This window comes from Ranitomeya variabilis, chromosome 2, assembly GCF_051348905.1.
Source record: "Ranitomeya variabilis isolate aRanVar5 chromosome 2, aRanVar5.hap1, whole genome shotgun sequence".
Lineage (NCBI taxonomy): Eukaryota > Metazoa > Chordata > Amphibia > Anura > Dendrobatidae > Ranitomeya > Ranitomeya variabilis.
In genome coordinates this window covers 444061602-444077920 of record NC_135233.1, presented here as the reverse complement: position 1 = coordinate 444077920, position 16319 = coordinate 444061602, and the positions used below count along the sequence as shown (strand labels likewise).

General features: G+C 43.6%; 1 protein-coding gene across 2 annotated transcripts; it reads right to left on the bottom strand.

The window, feature by feature from the left end:
• Positions 1-395: 395 nt before the first annotated feature.
• SVIP (small VCP interacting protein) lies at positions 396-11218 on the bottom strand. Of its 2 annotated transcripts, none has more exons than XM_077287161.1 (4): positions 11078-11218; positions 9215-9265; positions 5388-5507; positions 396-1007 (listed from the first exon to the last, which is right to left on the bottom strand). In XM_077287161.1, the coding sequence occupies exons 1-4, from the start codon at positions 11138-11140 to the stop codon at positions 993-995; spliced, it is 249 nt and encodes an 82-aa protein (XP_077143276.1). In that variant the 5' UTR covers positions 11141-11218; the 3' UTR covers positions 396-992. The 2 variants fall into 2 exon arrangements, with proteins under 2 accessions (XP_077143276.1, XP_077143275.1); XM_077287160.1 differs by lacking the exon at positions 396-1007 and adding an exon at positions 4585-4641 and having other exon boundaries at positions 11078-11200.
• Between the last annotated feature and the right edge of the window lie 5101 nt (positions 11219-16319).

Sequence of the window (16319 nt, the reverse complement as noted above, 5' to 3'; positions counted from 1 at the left end):
CCTATCTATAACCTGTTTTCTCTGCCCTCCATGAAAAACTTTAAGATACTTTACCCCCTCTCTCCAATACAGATCTAGTTAGAATCCTTTTCCTCACTTCTTGCTGCAATCACTAACACTGAGAGAAGGGAGGAGAGAGCAGAAAGAGCGGTCAAGAACATTTGTATCTTTTATGCACTCATCTAAAGGACGTACAGACTTACCAACAGCAAAATGGTGGAAAGCTCTAAATGAAGACTGGGTAGAAAGTTCCTTAACTTTGAATTTAGGATGTAAATAAACAATAATAAAAAAACAAAAACATAGAGCTACGATGGTCTTTCAGATTATGTTCACCCGTGTCACAAATTGTGGAACTGCTTAAAAACAATACAAATAATGAAGAATCGTCCGACTTTTTTTTTTTTCCAAAGGTTAATTTAATAGAATTAATCCCATTTAAATAAAATCGACATATAATTATATAAATATGAAAGCTGAACATCGTCCCCGGACCATCGATAACCCTATACAATGCAAAAGTCCTATCCCAGACATGTTAGCAGCCACTTGTAGGATGAATCGTTCCCCAGCCCAAGCTTGGGACACAAGGTCCTCCGTGCCTCATGCCTCACTGCTGCCACTTGCTGGCGAGTTGATATACTTTCATCCCTGACAATAAGAGTGCCTCTGATTTGGGGGAAGGGTATAAGAAAGAGGAAACCGCAAATTTGTAAATTTTAACTTTTGTACAAATAGTAAAGAATAGCTCTGCAATGCACTATACAATGTAACATGTCTGAACCCTCGGAATTATGGAGAATTGTGTTAGAAACAGATCTCAGCCGACTTTAACCGACAGCAAAACCGAATATTGCAAGACTCAGGCGAGAACTCATGGCTGCGCCAATTTCTTCTCAATCCACGAATGCAAATAGCAAAAGCCAGACAACGGAAGGTTCCCATGTATCGTATCTGCCATCAGGCTGTTGTCTTCGTCACCTCGATAAGCCTTAGCCAACCTGCCACTGGGGAGAAAGATGGAGGCTGTAAGACACCAGAAAACTCTGCTGATAAACCACAATCATATGCTGCACCGGAGGAACATAAGGCAGCGAAGTCTGCTCCTGCTAGAACACTACACACAATACAGAGAAAAGTAAGTGCCCCCCCGCCACATCCATAGTCATTAGTGTGGTGTCGCCCCTCTGCAGGTAACAGACAGAAGTGTGATCCGTCACTGTACAGAACATGACTCCGCCAGGGGTGGCAGCTTTACACCACTCCATCCGACGCTCGGCATTGTGCTTGGTGATGTACGGCTGCCAAGAAGCTCCTGGCGGGGGCGTAGGGTTTGTGCTGATGTTATTACTAGAGGAGGTCTGGACTCTGCAGTTATGGAGTCAAAAGTTCTGCAAATAGATAGTGACTACCGATGTCAGAATCAAATGTCTCAAGATATAGGTCATTCAGCAGCATGGAAAAATTATATATATATATATATATATATATATATATATATATATATATATATATATGTAGAGTTAATATATATCGTATATACTCGAGTATAAGCCGAGATTTTCAGCCCAAATTTTTGGGCTGAAAGTGCCCCTCTCGGCTTATACTCGAGTCACGGTCTGTGGCAGGGTTGGCGGGTGCGGGGGAGAGGGCGCTGAGGCATACTTACCTAGTCCCGGCGATCCTGACGCTCCCCCTGCCCGTCACACGGTCTTCGGGTGCCGCAGCTCTTCAGCGGTCACGTGGGACCGCTCATTAAACTTATGAATATGGACTCCACTCCCATAGGGGTGGAGCCGCATAGTCATTTCTCTAATCAGCGGTGCCGGTGACCGCTGATAGAGGAAGAGGCTGCGGCACCCGGAGACCAGCTGTCCGGGGGAAGGAGCGGGACGCCGGGAGCAGGTAAGTATCGCATATTTACCTGTCCACATTCCACACGCCGGGCGCCGCTCCATCTTCCCGGCGTCTCTCTCTCCGCACTGACTGTGCAGGTCAGAGGGCGCGATGACGCATATAGTGTGCGTGCCGCCCTCTGCCTGAACAGTCAGTGCGGAGAGACGCCGGGACGGGATGCTGGGGAGCTGCAAGCAAGAGAGGTGAGTATGTGTTTTGTTTTTTTTATTGCAGCAGCAGCAGCGTTATATATGGCACAGATTTATGTGGAGCATCTATGGGGCCAAACTGAACGGTGCAGAGCATTCCATATGGGGCAGCTTTATAAGGAGCATCTATGGGGCCAACCTGAACGGTGCAGAGCATATAGGGCACAGCTTTATATGGAGCATCTATGGGGCCAAACTGAACGGTGCAGAGCATATAGGGAACAGATTTATAATGAGCATCTATGGGGCCAAACTGAACGCTGCAGAGCATATAGGGCACAGCTATATAAGGAGCATCTATAGGGCCATAATGAACGCTGCAGAGCATATAGGGAACAGATTTATAATGAGCATCTATGGGGCCAAACTGAACGCTGCAGAGCATTCCATATGGGGCAGCTTTATAATGAGCATCTATGGGGCCAAACTGAACGCTGCAGAGCATATAGGGCACAGCTATATAAGGAGCATCTATAGGGCCATAATGAACGCTGCAGAGCATATAGGGAACAGATGAACAGATTTATAATGAGCATCTATGGGGCCAAACTGAACGCTGCAGAGCATATAGGGCACAGCTATATAAGGAGCATCTATAGGGCCATAATGAACGCTGCAGAGCATATAGGGAACAGATGAACAGATTTATAATGAGCATCTATGGGGCCAAACTGAACGGTGCAGAGCATATATGGCACAGCTTTATAAGGAGCATCTATGGGGCCATAATGAACGGTGCAGAGCATTATATATGTGGCACAGCTTTATATGGAGCATCTATGGGGCCATAATGAACGGTGCAGAGCATTATATATGTGGCACAGCTTTATATGGAGCATCTATGGGGCCATAATGAACGGTGCAGAGCATTATATATGTGGCACAGCTTTATATGGAGCATCTATGGGGCCATAATGAACGGTGCAGAGCATTATATATGTGGCACAGCTTTATATGGAGCATCTATGGGGCCATAATGAACGGTGCAGAGCATTATATATATGGCACAGCTTTATATGGAGCATCTATGGGGCCATAATGAACGGTGCAGAGCATTCTATATGGCACAGCTATATATGGATAATATATGGGGCAATAATCAATGGTATGGAGCATTATATATGGCACAGCTTTATATGGAGCATCTATGGGGCAATAATGAATGGTATGGAGCATCTATTTTTATTTTTGAAATTCACCGGTAGCTGCTGCATTTTCCACCCTAGGCTTATACTCGAGTCAATAAGTTTTCCCAGTTTTTTGTGGCAAAATTAGGGGGGGTCGGCTTATACTCGGGTCGGCTTATACTCGAGTATATACGGTATATAAATAAAATTAATATATATAAAATTAATATATATATATATATATATATATATTTAAAATATTATATAATATATATATATATATATATATATATATATATATACACGGGGCCGCATATTATCCACCGGGAGGCAATGAGGTCGAATGTACAACCTGAAATCAATGAGGAGGACATACTCTGTCCAGTGTATCTATGAATAGAAAGGAAAAGCTGTGAAAAGAAAGACACAGCGCCACTCTAGGATGTGACCAGTAATGCAGCTTATCTTCTTTAAATAAGAAGGAGAACGCTATAATAAGAGTTTTGCAACAGAAAAGCACTTTTTCTGGGGGGTAAAAAAAAATCCTTTAGGCTATGTGCACATGTTCAGGATTTCTTGCAGAAATTTCCTGAGCAAAACCGGACATTTTCTGCAAGAAATCCGCATGCGTTTTTTTCGCGTTATTGATGTGTTTTTCTTCGGAGCTTCCCAATGCATTAAATAACGGGAAAAACACAAAAAACCCACAAAATTAATGAACATGCTGTGTTTTTTACAGAGATGTGCACAAAAATTGCGGAATACATTCTCAAATGATGGGATGCATAATGTATGTGTTTTTTGTGCGTTTTTATAGCGAAAAAACCGCGAAAAATCCGCAACGTGTGCACATAGCTTTAATGTAAAGTAACTGTGCCACCTGACATACGCCATGATGCCGATCAATATCTACATCCTAACCAGATATGTATGTGCACATTGAGGCACTTAGTGATTTGCATCCAATACTCTCCATGACTAAAAACTACATCTCCCACAATGCACTGCAGCTGAGGATAAACCAGCAGGACGCAGTAGTGACATCAGCAGCGATAAACTGCACAAATGGCTGAAATCCTAGGTGAAACCTGGCCTTGACTAATTAGTTCCCTCGCATCTGATGTGTAATATTAGACTATATCACATATATAATGCCACACACAGCTAATCAGGGTAAAGCGGCCAAGGTGGCACCAGCTGATGAGAACTCCAGGTGTCTGAAAAGCAGCGCAATCGTCAGCGCAGGCGAATCCTGCTGCTTTCAGACAACAGTGCTGTCCCTGAAGAATATAAGCTATAAAATCCATCCTACAAACATCCGCGGCACAAGGACGGCGCACAAAAGGTCGCTCATCTCACCCGACGAGTCACGAGATTCCAAATCTGCTCAGATAAGTCTCCAGCGCCACCTTGTGTCAGCAGCAAGAAATGACGGCCAGCGGAGGAAAAAAAAAATTTCATGGTTGGTAAAGTGCCATGATTTTGCGGTATTACAAAGCGTGGACAAAATCTTTTTGGGGATTTTTTTATTTATTTATCTTAGCAAATCACGTATGCAGTTAGATGCTGTTCTCCTACAAATACTCTGTGCTGCAGGAGGACGCCGCTTATCCTTCAGCTCTGTAACCCGTCACTACCCTCATCAGGTACAGCCATGTCCTGGCTAATATTATCACAAGAGTGGACAAAAAGATCACCACCACACTTGGATCCTGAAATACTCTGTGCTGCTATGTCCATTAGAATCATGTAATTGATGCGCCAAAATTATTTATTTTTCGGAATTTTGTACCAACTTTTTTTCCTTCCCTCTAAAGATCATTTTCCAATACGTATGTTGATTACAACCAGTCGTACTGGAAATATGACTCTACCCCCATGTGCTATTTACACAGCAAACAGACTAATGACGAGCCGAGAATATTCATTTACACCGGGGGCTACATCACAACCTTCTTCTACAAAGCGACCTCCTCGGACCAAGAAATCAAAAATAAACAAAAGGTTCCTATTTGGAATGCGACTCCCATCATGGACGGACGCTGAGAAGTTGAGCCCATTTCTCGGGTGGGAAATTGTTTATCATGGATGGTAGAGGAAGGATCCAACCGGACCCCCAGACACAACCATCCAAATACAGGGTCGCTCAACCTACCCGAAGCCCCCCACCGGCACCACCAGCGGGGGCCGAATTGGCCATCATATTGTCAACTTCTTCCTTCTTCTTTTTCTTTTGATCCACTGATGTCGGATTCTTAATTCCCCGAGACGCAGCCTACGCAGAAGACAGAGTTAGCGAAGGGTTAAACTTGTAAGCACGTGTACAAAATCTTTGCAATGTACAATATATGAAGGGCGGCGGGGGGGTGGGGGGGTTCTGACACCCTACCGACAACCAAAGTAAATAGGAAAAACTGTTGTCAGATTCTACCCCCCATCCCGTATTACTAAGAGAAGACACATGATCAGCCAGAGCCACAGTGGCTGCAGTATATATATATCATTTGCGGGAGGATTGTGAAGGAAAGGGAGGAGGCGGAGGTGAGCTGTGACATCACCTATTGTGTATGATGGATCCTGTGTTATCTACTGTATATAGAGGTGTTATCAGTCATTGTACAGGAGGAGGAGGTGAGCTGTGACATCACCTATTGTGAATGGTGGATCCTGTGTTATCTACTGTATATAGAGGTGTTATCAGTCATTGTACAGAAGGAGGAGGTGAGCTGTGACATCACCTATTGTGAATGGTGGATCCTGTGTTATCTACTGTATATAGAGGTGTTATCAGTCATTGTACAGGAGGAGGAGGTGAGCTGTGACATCACCTATTGTGAATGGTGGATCCTGTGTTATATACTGTATATAGAGGTGTTATCAGTCATTGTACAGGAGGAGGAGGAGGTGAGCTGTAACATCACCTATTGTGAATGATGGATCCTGTGTTATCTACTGTATATAGAGGTGTTATCAGTCATTGTACAGGGAGAGATGAGCTGTGATATCACCTATTGTGAATGATGGATCCTGTGTTATCTACTGTATATAGAAGTGTTATCAGTCATTGTACAAGAGGAGGTGGTGAACTGTGACATCACGTATTGTGAATGGTGGATCCTGTGTTATCAGTCATTGTACAGGAGGAGAAGGTGAGCTGTGACATCACCTATTGTGAATGGTGGATTCTGTGTTATCTACTGTATATAGAGGTGTTATCAGTCATTGTACAGGAGGGAGGAGGTGAGCTGTGATATCAACTATTGTGAATGGTGGATCCTGTGTTATCAGGCATTGTACAGGAGGAGGTGAGCTGTGACATCAACTATTCTGAATGGTGGATTCTGTGTTATCTACTGTATATAGAGGTGTTATCAGTCATTGTACAGAAGGAGGAGGTGAGCTGTGACATCACCTATTGTGAATGGTGGATCCTGTGTTATCAGTCATTGTACAGGAGGGAGGAGGTGAGCTGTGATATCACCTATTGTGAATGGTGGATTCTGTGTTATCTACTGTATATAGAGGTGTTATCAGTCATTGTACAGAAGGAGGAGGTGAGCTGTGACATCACCTATTGTGAATGGTGGATCCTGTGTTATCAGTCATTGTACAGGAGGGAGGAGGTGAGCTGTGATATCACCTATTGTGAATGGTGGATTCTGTGTTATCTACTGTATATAGAGGTGTTATCAGTCATTGTACAGAAGGAGGAGGTGAGCTGTGACATCACCTATTGTGAATGGTGGATCCTGTGTTATCAGTCATTGTACAGGAGGAGGAGGTGAGCTGTGACATCACCTATTCTGAATGGTGGATTCTGTGTTATCTACTGTATATAGAGGTGTTATCAGTCATTGTACAGGGAGAGATGAGCTGTGATATCACCTATTGTGAATGATGGATCCTGTGTTATCTACTGTATATAGAAGTGTTATCAGTCATTGTACAAGAGGAGGTGGTGAGCTGTGACATCACCTATTGTGAATGGTGGATCCTGTGTTATCAGTCATTGTACAGGAGAAGGTGAGCTGTGACATCACCTATTGTGAATGGTGGATTCTGTGTTATCTACTGTATATAGAGGTGTTATCAGTCATTGTACAGGAGGGAGGAGGTGAGCTGTGATATCAACTATTGTGAATGGTGGATCCTGTGTTATCAGGCATTGTACAGGAGGAGGTGAGCTGTGACATCACCTATTCTGAATGGTGGATTCTGTGTTATCTACTGTATATAGAGGTGTTATCAGTCATTGTACAGAAGGAGGAGGTGAGCTGTGACATCACCTATTGTGAATGGTGGATCCTGTGTTATCAGTCATTGTACAGGAGGGAGGAGGTGAGCTGTGATATCACCTATTGTGAATGGTGGATTCTGTGTTATCTACTGTATATAGAGGTGTTATCAGTCATTGTACAGAAGGAGGAGGTGAGCTGTGACATCACCTATTGTGAATGGTGGATCCTGTGTTATCAGTCATTGTACAGGAGGAGGTGAGCTGTGACATCACCTATTCTGAATGGTGGATTCTGTGTTATCTACTGTATATAGAGGTGTTATCAGTCATTGTACAGGAGGGAGGAGGTGAGCTGTGATATCACCTATTGTGAATGGTGGATTCTGTGTTATCTACTGTATATAGAGGTGTTATCAGTCATTGTACAGGAGGAGGAGGTAAGCTGTGACATCACCTATTGTGAATGGTGGATCCTGTGTTAATCTACTGTATTTAGAGGTGTTATCAGTCATTGTACAGGAGGAGGAGGTGAGCTGTGACATCACCTATTGTGAATGGTGGATCCTGTGTTATCTACTGTATATAGAGGTGTTATCAGTCATTGTACAGGGAGAGATGAGCTGTGATATCACCTATTGTGAATGATGGATCCTGTGTTATCTACTGTATATAGAAGTGTTATCAGTCATTGTACAAGAGGAGGTGGTGAGCTGTGACATCACCTATTGTGAATGGTGGATCCTGTGTTATCAGTCATTGTACAGGAGGAGAAGGTGAGCTGTGACATCACCTATTGTGAATGGTGGATTCTGTGTTATCTACTGTATATAGAGGTGTTATCAGTCATTGTACAGGAGGGAGGAGGTGAGCTGTGATATCACCTATTTTGAATGGTGGATCCTGTGTTATCAGGCATTGTACAGGAGGAGGTGAGCTGTGACATCACCTATTCTGAATGGTGGATTCTGTGTTATCTACTGTATATAGAGGTGTTATCATTCATTGTACAGGAGGGAGGAGGTGAGCTGTGATATCACCTATTGTGAATGGTGGATTCTGTGTTATCTACTGTATATAGAGGTGTTATCAGTCATTGTACAGAAGGAGGAGGTGAGCTATGACATCACCTATTGTGAATGGTGGATCCTGTGTTATCAGTCATTGTACAGGAGGAGGAGGTGAGCTGTGACATCACCTATTCTGAATGGTGGATTCTGTGTTATCTACTGTATATAGAGGTGTTATCAGTTATCAGTCATTGTACAAGAGGGAGGAGGTGAGCTGTGATATCACCTATTGTGAATGGTGGATTCTGTGTTATCTACTGTATATAGAGGTGTTATCAGTCATTGTACAGGAGGAGGAGGTGAGCTGTGACATCACCTATTGTGAATGGTGGATACTGTGTTATTTACTGTATACAGAGGTGTTATCAGTCATTGTACAGGAGGAGGAGGTGAGCTGTGATATCAGCTATTGTGAATGGTGGATCCTGTGTTATCTACTGTATACAGAGGTGTTATCAGTCATACTCCTGTATGTGATAATAATGAGACTGCTGAAAAGTCTTCTATACAGAACAGGACATATTAGTCTAGTGTAAGTCCTCTAACATGAGTAGGTAGCAGCTGATCATGGTGGTGCTGGTTGTCAGACGCCCTCTGATCTGATGTTGGAGTCCTATCCTAGAGATTGCTCATTAATATTAGTCGCTCAGACACCAGTTTAGCAGGAAGGTTTCTTACTTCCATCTGTCTTTTCTCCGCGGCTTCTGCCAATTGCCGTCTTTTCAGGTCCTGCATATTAAAAAAAAAAAAGTGTATTTTATTACTATCACTTACATAATAAGAGACAAGAGGAGAGTATAACAATGCCCCCATGTACCAGGACAGCGCCGCACCCTCCGTGTACCAGGACAGCGCCGCACCCTCCGTGTACCAGGACAGAGCCGCACCCTCCGTGTACCAGGACAGAGCCGCACCCTCCGTGTACCAGGACAGCGCCGCACCCTCCGTGTACCAGGACAGCGCCGCACCCTCCGTGTACCAGGACAGCGCCGCACCCTCCGTGTACCAGGACAGAGCCGCACCCTCCGTGTACCAGGACAGCGCCGCACCCTCCGTGTACCAGGACAGTGCCGCACTCCACGTACCAGGACAGTGCCGTACCCCGCCTACATTATATCCATGGTGACTTGTGTTTCTTCCTCTTTACAGGAAGGTACTGACATTTTTTTTCCTTTGCTCCAGTGACTTCCATAGATATGAATAGAAGTATCGGATGGAGCCACGGAGGGTCCTTGTGTTTGTACAGAATGTGTATGGTATATATCATTACATTATTGCAGGGTGTTTTACAAGTGATCGCAGGTCTATTTATTATAGATTGGCCTCAGTGATGATAGCAGGATGAAGCAGCTTTCGCCATCTTCTGCCTGTAACTAGGCAACAAGAACAACGACCCCCCCGACCAATAGACACCTACACATCGGCCTCATCTCATCTGTAAACATCTATTACCCGACCCAGTGTGATGCCCAGAGATTCGGGCTCCTACTGGCCCCAGCGCAACACGATCCTGAGGTGCCAATGGGTTACCATGGCAACCAGGGCCCTTCTCAACGCCTCCGTGGCAGCCATCTTGGTCCTCCCGCAAAGCCAAATCACAGGCCGAGCTTCATGGGAGACCGAGATTATCACTATACACACAAATATTACAGCACACAGAACAAGTGTTCGAATATTCGCAGCTTCAAGAGTCCAACGGCCACTAAAAAATATTTTTTTAAAAAAAACAGGGGTTTTGTTTTTTGAGGGATATATATATATATATATATATATATATATATATATATACAGCAAAGTTTCAGTCACACTATTCCCAGTGCAAAAATAAATAACAAATATTTGGAATCGTCTGTAAAGATACAATGAAAAATATAAAATTAGTTTTCCTGTGCCGTAAACACCAAAAGAAAAATGCACAAATTTGGTATTTTTGGTCACAGCACTCTCTCAAAAAGTGTATTAAAAAGCAATCAAAAAGAAATACATATACATTATATATATATATATATATATATATATATATATATATATATACACATATACATACATGCCACAAAATGGTAATCAGAAAATCTATAAAGAACAAGGCTCTGTCAACAGAAATATGAAAGAGTTATGGATATCACAAACTAACTTTTTTTTTTACTCAAAAATATAAAAAAGACACAGAAATATGGAGTCGCCAGAGGTGCGGGATCTTCGCCCCCGTATGAGCCAGAGTCGCATGGTTCAGCCGCCATTTTCATGCCCATTATGCCCAAAATATAGGATGTTGTGTCCAGCCCCACAGACCTGAGAGAAGCGCAAGAAGTAAGAAACTGGTGCAAAAAAAGAAAAAAAAGTAAAAAAACAAAAAAATGCAAAAAAAATTCTAGATAAAATCAATGCACAATTAAAATAATAAAAAAATGTGATAAATTTGCAGAACACGACCACCGCCTGACTCCTTCCTGCAGAGACTAGAGATCTTTTCCTATACAGCTGCCTAGTGCCCAGTTTCCTGCTGTTGTGCCCACACCCTGGAAGGGGTACACTACTCACAGGGTCAGGGGTCTCCACCACATCGTCTGCAGCGCCCCCCAGACATGGCAGACACAGCCCCATCCCCGGCTGCTCCCAGTGCTCGGCTCTTCTGCAGGGACAAGGGGTGGAGAATTGGGAAAATCCACAATAACAAGCAGCAGTGCTGGTAACTAGAGCACAAGACGTATAACTTCAGCGCTCCGGGTGTGTCCTCGATGCAGTAGCCGGCGGCCGCCATTTTCCCGTAGACCACGGGTCCATTAACTTGTATCTGCCGAGCGCACACATAATGGCGCCCGGAGCGGCGCTGTATAATGGTCTTCACAGGGCGCCAGAGACATTATTATAGTGTTGTACACATTGTGGAAATGCTATGTTGGGAGTTGTAGTGTCTTTCCTAAGTGACATTTACACAATTTACTAGTATAGTACTGATGTACAATAACTATTGTGGTACCGTGTTAGCCAGAAAAATCGATGTGAATACGTTTCTGCCCAATAATGACAGAAGTATTCTAGGAGTGATACCTTTATTGGCTAACCAGAAAATAATATGTTTGCAAGCTTTCAGAGCACAGTGGCTCCTTCTTCAGGCACATATAGAGATTTGGTCATGCTGGGACTTGTAGTGCCTCCACATAAATCACACAATGCTGCTTATTTTTACATATAAGCGTTCCAGGTGCCCCATAATCAGCATCGGGCGCCCCGGGAACAACTTTTTCATAACGGAGTTTTATTTTTTCGATCATCTTTTTACTCATTGGTCTTACACATCCGAGGTACAGGGTCTGCGTACGGACCAGCCAGGCTGCTATCTGCTCCGGCACCCCGGTTCTAGTGACCAGTGGGACTCGGACCGATCATGCATTTTTCATGGGCTGACCGCTTATGCTTGGCCCACAGTGATACGGTGCGTGCTGCCGGACGGATTCACCGGAATTACAAACACCGTATTCAGGCGTATACTACGGCGGCGTAACCATTGACTAAGATAGGTAGGACAGTTTTAAAAAATGTTTTTTTCTTTCACTAAATTGTCAGATTTTTTTTTTCGTGGGCCCATTGATTTGCTTGGGAACGTTAGATCCAAAAATCAAATAAAAAAAAAAGATTTTTTTCCTTTTTTTTTTTTTTTGCAGACTTTTGAATTCTGAGGAGTTATTGGCCCATATAATGTTCATGCACAGGTGCCCTCCTGTCTGTCTCCATCATGCAACACATTTTTTTTACCCCTTCCTGAAATCTACCGTATATGTTGTACTGGTGTATACATAACGAGCAATTGCAGGTTAAAATCTCCTAAAGGGACTAATTAAATAAAGTTTTCAAAAATATATATAAAAAAAAAAGTGAGTCATCACCCCCCCCCCCATTAAAAGAGATTAAACATATTTGGAATATTCGCTATTTCTATTATATTAAAATATAAAGTTATTTAACCAATGTGGTATAAACACCATATAGAAAATAAATAAAAAAAAAACTCTCCAAAAAAAATCTCAATAAAAAGAAACCCAAAAATGGCATCAATAAAAACTAAAGCTCACCAAATAAAAAAAAACAAAAAAAAAACAAGCCCTCAGAAATTTTAAATAAATTACTGGTCGCAAGAAACAGAGACACAATCCCACCAAGGACATCGTCTGCAAGGAGTTTGTATGTTCTTCCCATGTATCGTGGGTTTCCTCCAGGTTCACGGTTTCCTCCCACACTCCAAAGACATACTGAGTCCCTGATGGGGACAGTGATGATAATGTCTGTAAAGCGCTGTGGAATAAGATAGCGCTATATAAGAAAAGCATCTACTATATAATTGTCTAAGGGTCACTTCCGTCTGTCTGTCCTTCTGTCTGTCACGGTTATTCATTTGCTGATTGGTCTCGCCAGCTGCCTGTCATGGCTGCCGCGACCAATCAGCAACGGGCACAGTCCGGAAGAAAATGGCCGCTCCTTCCTCCCCGCAGTCAGTGCCCGCTCCGTACTCCCCTCCAGTCAGCGCTCACACAGGGTTAATGGCAGCATTAACCGACCGCGTTATGCCGCGGTCGGGTAACGCTGCTATTAACCCTGTGACCAACGTTTTACTATTGATGCAGCCTATGCGGCGTCAATAGTAAAAATATCTAATGTTAAAAATTATAATCAAAAAAATCGTTATATACTCACCGTCCGTCGGCCCCTCGGATCCACAACAGGCCTTCCCTGCTCGCGACACTCCGGTAACCGGTCCATGCTGCGATCTCGCGAGATGATGACGTGCGGTCTCGCGAGACCGCTACGTCATCTCGCGAGACCGCAATGCAATCTTCAGACCGGAGCGCGCGACGAGCATTGGTAACCTGCTGCTTCAATCCTGAGGCTCCGGAAGGTGAGTATATAACTATTTTTTATTTTCTTTTTTTAACAGGGATATGATGCATACTACGTGGCTGGGCAATATACTACGTGACTGGGCAGTATACTATGTGGCTGGCCAATATACTACGTGGCTGGGCAATATACTATGTGGCTGGCCAATATACGACGTGACTGGGCAGTATACTATGTGGTTGGCCAATATACTACGTGACTGGGCAGTATACTATGTGGCTGGCCAATATACTACGTGACTGGGCAGTATACTACGTGGTTGGCCAATATACTACGTGACTGGGCAGTATACTATGTGGCTGGCCAATATACTACGTGGCTGGGCAATATACTATGTGGCTGGCCAATATACTACGTGACTGGGCAGTATACTATGTGGTTGGCCAATATACTACGTGACTGGGCAGTATACTATGTGGTTGGCCAATATACTACGTGACTGGGCAGTATACTATGTGGCTGGCCAATATACTACGTGGCTGGGCAGTATACTATGTGGCTGGCCAATATACTACGTGGCTGGGCAATATACTATGTGGCTGGCCAATATACTACGTGACTGGGCAGTATACTATGTGGCTGGCCAATATACTACGTGGCTGGGCAGTATACTACGTGACTGGGCAGTATACTTCGTGACTGGGCAGTATACTATGTGGCTGGCCAATATACTACGTGGCTGGGCAGTATACTACGTGGCTGGGCAGTATACTATGTGGCTGGGAACTATTTTATGTGGCTGGGCACTATACTATGTGGCTGGGCAATATCCTATGTGGCTGGGCACTATACTATGTGGCTGGGCAATATCCTATGTGGCTGGGCAATATCCTATGTGGCTGGGCACTATACTACGTGGCTGGGCAATATCCTATGTGGCTGGGCAATATCCTATGTGACTGGGCAATATACTACTATGTGGCTGGGCAATATACTACGTGGCTGGGCAATAGCATACTCTAGAATACCCAATGCGTTCGAATCGGGCCACCATCTAGTAATAAATAAAACCCAAATTAATAAAAAATAAATAAAATGTCACCACCAATATTTTTTTTTCACAATTTTACAACACCTCTCTTGCAAGACAGGGAGGAACAAAAAAAGGTGCAAAAACTAAAATTAACTGGGGCAGAAAGGGGTTAATGTACTTGAAATATTCTTATTGTCCATCCACTGTTAGTTGACAATTAGAAATGCCCCAAATGCTTCTTAAAAGGATACACAAGGGGGAAGATAAGAGGCTGCATATTACTAAAAGCACCACTCCAGTGTTTTTCTTATTGCACCCCTGGAGTGGTGCTATAAATGTAATTCCCCTGACCCCCGTCTTATGCTTACCTCCGGCCACCTTCATCCTTTCCCAACGTCACTCCATGAAGACGCCGGAGTGTATATGACCGTGAGCAGTGAACTTGTGTTTAAAACGTCACTCCAGTGCTGAAAAAAAAAAGCTCTAGTGGTGCTTTAAAATTCCATTGACTTAGGCTACTTTCAGACATCAGGTTTTCGCCGTCAGGCTAAATTTAAAAAAAAAAAACGGATCTGGCGAATGTTGCCGCTGGATAGTTTTTTTCCCATAGACTTGCATTAGTGCTGGATTGCGCCGGATGACATTGCGTTTCATCCGTTTTTCGCTGCATAAGGCAAATCTCAGTTTACGGTTTCTGGAAAAATCGTCTGTTTCTGGAAATGTTTTGTCTCCGGCGAAAAAGCCGGAAGCGCTGGATCCGGCGCTTCCGGCTGTTTGCTAGAATGGAAGTCTATGGGAGCCGGAAGGTGCTGGATCCGGAAAATGACAAATTCCATTTTTTTAAACTGAGCATTCTCCAACATTTTTTTTTTTTAAATCCAATAATCTAGATATGCTAGCTGGATCCGTCGCATCAGTTTTTCACAATCTGCGCCGGATCCTGTTTTTCCAACACTCGCCGGATTGCGCCTGATGCAAAAAACCTGATGTGTGAAAGTAGCCTTATGGGGAAAATAATGGGACCAAAACTTGACAATATTGTAACATGCGTATTGGCCCTATGGTTCTGTAAAGAGCCGCAATAGCAAGGAAATCAGTCAGGGCTCTAGCACGATTCCACCTCAGACAGGCTTTTTCATAGTATTTGAGACAGATATGTTTTGTCAAGACATCTTAAAGAAAAATAATATATTACAAACATATCCATCATTGAGCACATCCCAAGGCGGGGAGAGAGACTCACATGTAATAGTTTGACATACAAGTGAAAGGAGACTTATAGGCCATGCAATGCACCTCTGGGAAATTAAATATGCAAATTGCCTCTTTAGCGAGGAGGACTTAGACTATTGGATGTAGCAATTCTAAAAGTCAATATGATTTGGAGGCAATTTGCTTATTTTATTTCCCAGAGGAGCATTGCATGGCCTATAAGTCTCCTTTCACTGCCATGTCAGGCATGTCACTCTCCACTAGGAGAGACCTTACCCCTTAGATCCCAGTCAGAGGCCTCTCATCCAGACAATTTGAATCTAATTCTTTGCACTGAGCAGGGGTCTACACCCTGAAACAAGTGTCTTGAAATCAAGGCTCTGGTTTGGCTTTTACCCCAAGTTATATTGCAAGGCTCGTTGAAGGGTCAACATTGACTTTAAGGATTGCTACTTCCAAGTCCTCTTTCTCTCTGAAGAGACAATTTGATAGGGATAAGCCGTCATCTATTTTACAAAATGTCTTGTAATCACGCCAGTCGGCCACTAGGAGTCACTGTTCTGTACATTTTGAAAACAAAACATCAGCAATGAAATTCCATTCGGAAGCACAAAAATCGACGACATCAGATCAGAAGAGCGAGCAGAGTGCAGCAGGTGAGAACATGCTCTGGATGAGAAGCAGAGGTGCATATTGTGTGCT